General features: G+C 34.5%; 1 protein-coding gene across 5 annotated transcripts in view; it reads right to left on the bottom strand.

Annotated features, from left to right (window-relative positions):
- Positions 1-1,556: 1,556 nt before the first annotated feature.
- Positions 1,557-7,361, bottom strand: part of LOC110454104 (calpain-5-like) — a 42,583-nt gene continuing 36,778 nt past the window's right edge. For 4 of the 5 annotated variants that reach the window (XM_021503497.1, XM_021503489.1, XM_021503469.1 and 1 more), the window contains 3 exons: positions 6,895-7,016; positions 6,268-6,404; positions 1,557-5,257 (listed from right to left, as the gene is read on the bottom strand). In XM_021503497.1, the coding sequence (XP_021359172.1) occupies positions 5,078-5,257; positions 6,268-6,404; positions 6,895-7,016 (439 nt within the window). In that variant the 3' untranslated portion in view covers positions 1,557-5,077. The remainder of the gene's footprint in view (positions 5,258-6,267; positions 6,405-6,894; positions 7,017-7,361) is intronic. The other variant, XR_002463343.1, reaches the window with a different exon arrangement.

Raw genomic sequence — 7,361 nt, 5'->3', positions numbered from 1 at the left:
TATAAACCGATACCGTCGGCATCTTAAGTTGCATTGCAGAAATACTCAAACTATGAACAAACTTACTGGGAAGCTTTTCCGAACATTTGGAATTTTGTCATTTACCTCCGTTATACCATCTTCCTGCTTTTTCCAATCATGGTCTTGGAAATTTGTACGGAATCCAAAACATGTGCTATATTTATTGCTACATTTGAAAACTCGCTATGGATTCCATTCATCATAGAACAATGATGCTTTTTAAGCCTAAGATTATTTATTTCGGATCGCTATATTTCGATGACTCTTTATTACACGGATTGCAATTTTAGATGTATTTATAAATATCCAACAGAAATCATACCATTTTGACGGTAGTTAAAAATGTACGACGTGAACAATTTCCGAATGGGATAATTTAATGAATGTCTGTATAAAATCTATCAAACAGTATCTTTTGAATTATTCATCTGGGTAAAATGTTACAAATTGTAATTCAAACAGACCTTTTGTTGTTTATATGTGTGGCATGTTCTTTTTACCGGAACACTAGAAACAATCGCGAGTGCTTTTTGCGGTGATCTATGACAACAACATCGTATGAATAATTAAATGATGTCGACAAAGCCATGAAATCAAATGTCATTAAAATAATATGAAAATAGATTCTTTTTCACTTTAGGTATTTGTTAGTTGTCATGATGTCATCTAAATATACCACAATCATGATATATATGATGCCTTTGTCCACATGGTAATGCTCCTTATTTAATGCATATGTTTTATTTCGACTGGTGACGCGGTGTTAACTCTAGTTGAGCATGCACAAATTTCTTAGTGTCGAAGTGCTTAACTGGAGTGAATGCAAGTTGGTGTGGATTTGCTAGTATGGACGCAGCGTTGACTATCATATAGTTTGATGAAAACTCCCGCGTACAACAGGCTAGTTGTTTTTACTTTTCTTGTAAAAATGAAACAATGTATATATCAAAACAAATGTTTTTTTCCCAGACATTTGCAAAACCAAAGGGTCATTTCATTACTTTTGTAAGTTTAGTATGAACACAGTGTACCAATTTGGTTACATGACAAAGTGTAATTGTTGTAAGCCGCGGAGTAATATTTACCTGAGTGTGTGATATGTCCGCCTTGAGAAATTGTGGGTACGAGTTATTCTCCCATGGCTGTGAAGAGTAATGTTGTAATATGTTACAAGGTATACAGAATGAAAGTCAGTCTAAAATATAAACATATGTTTCTTGTTCCGGTCATGGTTTTAAGAAATGCCATTGTTTTGAAACAAGTCGTTTTGCAATTTAATAATAAAAAAAGGTAAAACTGTCAGAAGAGTTGTCAAGATTTGGTAAATTATTGTATGAAAGAGGCATTCAATGAAAATATTTCATCAAAACGTGAGCCCAGTCGAAATTTTATACAGATTCCCCTCACACGTTCTGCGCAATAATGTCTTTGCACACAAATAACTCGGGCTGCTTTGTTACACTACACGTATATTAGAAGTCTCTGCAAAGATAAACAAACAAAACAAACACGTTTCAGTAACACTTCTACAAGTTTTATTTTATTCAAAATAGTTCTCAAATGATGCATGATATTTTGAAATCTGTTTTTGTAACAATATACATTTGTTGTCAAGAGACACACGTCCTGGTAATATAACTTATACTATGTAAATAAATATAAATTAACGATAAAAAACCGCGTTATCACAGTAAGAAATCACATGACAATTGTAAGATAAGGTAGAAAAGAAGTATTGTATGATATACATGGCCATTTTTATAAACGTAATAATTGAAAAAAATATGCACTGTTTCTTATTCCTTTCCTTTTCATATTTACTAGACCTGTTTGACATAAAGTTCTGAATAATCGAATCCTTGATACCTCGATGTCATCATTGAAACAGGAAATCGATATAAACAGCATGTCTGATGATTTCACGGAAACAATATCAAGACATTACCTTTGTTTAAACACTTGTCTGTGCTTCCATAGCTTGTATTAACAAGTGTCAACCACATTGGCATAGATAAATGTCTATGATTTGAATAGACATACAAAATTCAATAAAACAGCTATATCACATTTTACTTACAACATTATCATCAAAGTTATATTATATACAAATCATTACAGACATAACACACCTTGTACGTTAGATTGAAGTTACATCAGGTAAAATCACACTTTTGTAGTATTTGATAATTTAACGACAACAAAAATAAGTTTTGGGATTTAAAATTATCGCATTGACATAATGCACACAACATTATAATTATTGCTTCTATCAGATTACTTGAAAAAGCTCCTGAAATCTGGTAAACATGGATCCTTTCCAATTTGCATATATTCAAATTACTAATGAGTTATGCGAATCTATGCGTGTTGGCGTGCTTTGAACATGATCCGACTGCAAATCTTCATTCCAGTCAAGCGCAATCACCTCCCCATAGATTCACATAAAATACTACTCGAATTTCCCAGATGCACAGTGATACATTGTTACATAAGGGAATAACGGCCTCTCAATTTAAGTACGTATGTTGTATATGTCTTTTTAAAGAAATTTGCATTTAAATACAAACTACAGATTCTAACAAAATAATGTACAACACACATGAAAATTTGCATTTTCACAGCGAGTCCGTGTAACGACTGCCAGAGAAGAGAGTGTAATCATAGAGGTATCACTTTGACCCTTCTGCCTCGAATAATGCAAGTCAGTTCAGTTTTCAATTTTACGTTAGGATTTTCCCAGATTGTCGTTTTGACTGACGTTACAGAAACTTAAAGAACAAAACTATGAAAGAAGTTATATTAATATATCTAATAATCCTATACAAGTAAATACACTTAATGTACGGAGTTCCCTTAATATTCATGACGGCATGAATGCAAATACTCTACATCAATATTTAATATAAAATCCTCGGACTATATGAAATATTGTCGTAGCCGATTCGCGATCATCCTGGCATGGATGTTGAAAACTTTCCTTTAATCCTTATTCTAGTAAAGCGGGTTGAAAATGAGTTCAGTTTAAAACTCGCATTTTTTTTCAAAAGGCAAACAAACCCTCGTGAATTAAATACTATAGTCATACCAATATTAAGAGACCACCTTCACCTATCTCCGGAGAATTCAAAGTGGCCTCTTGATGCAAGTTCGGTTCACAATGATATCTCTACAATGGGGAGTGGTAAAAGTGGTCTCTAAACATGAACGGTCGCATAATAGAGGTGGTCAAGTGGTCAAGTGGTCAGGTGGTCAGGTGGTCAGGTGGTCAGGTGGACTTAAACAATAGACACATACTATATATACACTCGTGTCTAAGTAATAAAAAAATATAATATTTGTAAAGTTTACAATGAGAATTATCCAAGATTTATCACAGAAATAGCTTTATAATCGAGAAAGAGTTAAGAATGTTACTGTATCAATACAATAGTACATATGAAATGGAAAGTTTATATCAAATATTGTAAAATTGCAATATCTCTCACGATTTTCTGATAAGTTACCTTGTAGAAAAAAATAACATAATTATGTGTAAACAGTTACTATAAATATATTTTCAATATTTTTCAATATATTATTGGACGGAATCTGCAATCAAAGTAATATGAAAAATGAAGATTTGATAGGTCAACACAACAGAACTATTTATAAAACAACCAATAAAATAAGTTTGTTTTTCCATTTAAACTAGTGAGCATATGTATGAATGTGTTATTTACAGAAACAAAGCAATACAGTACAAATACCTTTACATAACACCCCATCACACAATGACCAGTGATAGGGACTTAAGTTGTATACATTGTGTGTATCAGTTAATTATCTACAGAGACGCAACCATACACTACTATCACATATGATAAAGTGATGAATTCTTTAGGTATTGTATATGCTATTATATACACATACATCAGTATCTACAGAAACGCATTCATATACAGTGTTATCACATAGGCTACAGTATTTAATATACTATGTAACTGAATTCAGCATTCTATTGTTCATTAGTAAGTGTATATGCATCAGAGAATGTCTACTGAAGATATAGATATTATTCAGTGTCCTTCACCACTGTATTCCATATTGGACTCATCCATTTAAATGTATGGAAGAGTCTATTAAAGTTCCATATGTGTGAAAGGGTTAAACGACTTTTGTCTAATTATTGAGTGCCACATAAACACATGTAATTCATTCATCTGATAAATTTTTAAATTCTGAAGTTATTTTCAATTAGTATCTAAGCCTATGTTAGGTTATGGTGGTTTTCCTACAAAAATAATAAATTCATACTTTTCTATGGGATTATGCCGTTCAATTGATAAAACACCTGGTAGCACGCCCAGACACTTTAAAATATACACTCTCTATTAATTTAAAGCCTTTCGCCAGGTCTCGCTATCGTTAAAAGGAAAATACAATAAAAAATGAAAGATAAAGATCTTCTTGAATCTGCTTGGGTCAGCAAATCATTTTGGTGTTTTGGCTCAGTCTGAATATAGCATTAATGGCAACGTGGGAAGAGTAAAGAACATGATCCGGTTCTCATCAAAATACTTTTCAGATTTCATAAGTACTAAACAATTTTTGGAAAGTATTAAGGCTGAAGGTTTTCTGATGTAAAGGAGCTTTCCTTTACACTGAAATTGTTCACAAGGTGCACTTTTAGAAACAGACCTCTCATATGATAAAGATGATAATGTAATCCGTGCTTGCGGTGAAGATTATATCTATATCAAGATCACATATTACAACCATTTGTTAAGTGTAAACACCTGGTGGAACTATGCTTCTTATATAAACTAGTGATATATATAAGATACTATAAGAATCGTACGTACCCTGCATGGTTATAGTTTATGTGGCTTTGACGGAGAGGATTTAGCACGCCAAAATTGTCTTCTAAAACAGACGTATTGGATGATTTTCAAACATGTCTATCTCCTGACTGCTCCACAACAGAACTGACTTGATTGTGAAAAGACCTAATATTTAACAGATAGTCCCAATCCTCAGATTGATAATAAATATAGATATAACAACATCCATCCAATCTTCACAAATACTGTAGATCGTGACTTGAACGTATAAAAATGTGGAGTTTGCCTTTATGGATTTCCTTTTCTTTCTTTCTGCCCATGATGTCAACAGTTGTTATGTCCCCTTCCTCAGATCCTTCCTCCGACACGCGAGCCTCCCCCAGGCAGTCGTCTATGAGCACGTTGTCGTTCCACACCTGTAAAAATGTGAACAATCCCATGCAAAAAGTATATCAAAACTATTTAAAATGATATGGGATTATAGTTAGATTTAAAAGGCAAATAGACATTGGTGTTTCTCAATTATTTATTTCCTGGGGCCGTATTCATGAAACCGTTCTCATGCTCAAACTCAGATTCTGTGATCATGCCCGATTTCTTGTTCCGATGATGAAATAAGAAACATCCACATTTTGGGAATGATTCGGAAGACTTTTAGGAGATACCTAATACGGGTTTCTATGTTTACGTTTGACTTTAGGCCGAGTGACCTGATTTAAACGAGTTAAAGGATAGATGGTTTGAGTGCAGAATTCATGCTTGAGCACAAGGACGCTTTCACGAATTCGGGTTGAATTATTACTATATTGTGAAGCATCTCACCTAATATTGGACTTAAAGCTTATATAACAAAGCGTGGTATATACACGCCACTGTGTTTGCACCACACACACTTTTTACATAAACATGTGTCACAATCAAGCAGAAACATGCACGACGGTAAGCAGCTACTATTTGAAAATCACGATTCTCTTAACCCAAAGGGGAAATATTTCTTTTTAAGTTTTGGCCATGTCTTTAAATGTTCACGTTATGAAGTCAACGCGCTGTTGACATGACGTCATTCAATAGTTATGGCTGGGGTCAAAGTTCTAAGATGAGGCAAGGATATTTCACTACGAATACTGTTATATTAGAAAATATCCAAGGATCACGAATGCCAAACCAGGGTCCAGGTGAAAAAAAAGAAACCCAAAAAACCTATCGTAATCTGCTAATATTGTATTAAATATGGCAATTTATCATATTCATTAATTAAACACATAAACACCCTGACACTTAAACTATAAAATATACATGCTCCAAGTCAGGAACCGTTACATTAGTGCATTCCACAATTATTTTGTCTTTTAGCAAAAAAAAGTCCAAATAAAATGTTTTATTCTAACCCCCCTCTTTCAAATATCCTAGAAACGCCCCTGCATACCTCCACCAGGATGGGTTCCTCGGGCTTTTTCCTATAGAAGGTAGTCTTGATTTCCCAGCTCGGTTTGGCTGTGTTAGCACAGGTCTGTGACGTCACTTTCTCGCCTTCACATTTAATAATGACGAATGTGTCAATTGCTGGAACGTAGAAAAATAAAATTTGATTTGAAATAAACTCAACAAAAGTAACGTGAGAATACAGACACAAGACTCCATAATTAACGTTTACTGTAGGCTGTTAACTGAAAAGATTCATTTAGCAGGAATGTAATGTATATTTGCAAGGTTCATCGAGTCACTGCTATGTAAAACGATGCTTTTACCCAGACAGTTTCGCTGACATTCTGCCAGCTTGGTCACTGGTGACGTTAGTGATATGGGAGTTACTCCCCCTTGTTTACCACTGTGGTGGAAGCCATCCAGATCAGAAAACAGGGGCCCGTTATGAACAGAGATCAGGGGGCTTACCGGCTCAGCCAGGTTTACGGCACCTTGTTCACCACAGTGGATGAATCATGCAAACATATAGGCAGTTTATTCCATATCCAAAGGCAGTTTCTTTTAACCAACCAACTTATTGTTTTATCAATCAGAGTTAAACCCTCAATCTCACAATCTTTAAACTTACTTTTGACCTTTGAACCGGTAGGGAGCTCCAGTCCTTCTGCGCCCGTCACATGAAGGGTGGTGACGAGTTTAGCGTTGGCCGTACAAGGACAGCCGGCAGACGGGCACTCCTTGTCAAGCTCCCTGTGTCGGAAAAGACAAAAATACTTAAAGCATTGTGATAAAAGTCAAGAAGTCTGTGTGATTTGACACTCTTTGCTTGCAAAAGGATATTGACCTTTTCAAAAGTTCGCAAAATAAGTATTCAATTCCTTTTTGTGTTCAAAACGAACTAAGTATTATTTCTGTGCAAGGTTTCTGATCTAGTACTCACTCACTCACTCACTCGCATAACAGTTCTGTACAATTGTCACTAGAAATACAAAGTATGCTCACTTACCAAAATAGCGTTTCAATGGAGAAAACCTTATAATGTAAATGATTGAACAATAAGACAATTTCGTCCATTGATGATTCATCAATTATGAC

Source organism: Mizuhopecten yessoensis, unplaced genomic scaffold, assembly GCF_002113885.1.
Source record: "Mizuhopecten yessoensis strain PY_sf001 unplaced genomic scaffold, ASM211388v2 scaffold905, whole genome shotgun sequence".
Classification (NCBI taxonomy): Eukaryota; Metazoa; Mollusca; class Bivalvia; order Pectinida; family Pectinidae; genus Mizuhopecten; species Mizuhopecten yessoensis.
The sequence above is the reverse complement of the archived record's forward strand: the minus strand, read 5'-3'. Positions and strand labels throughout refer to the sequence as shown.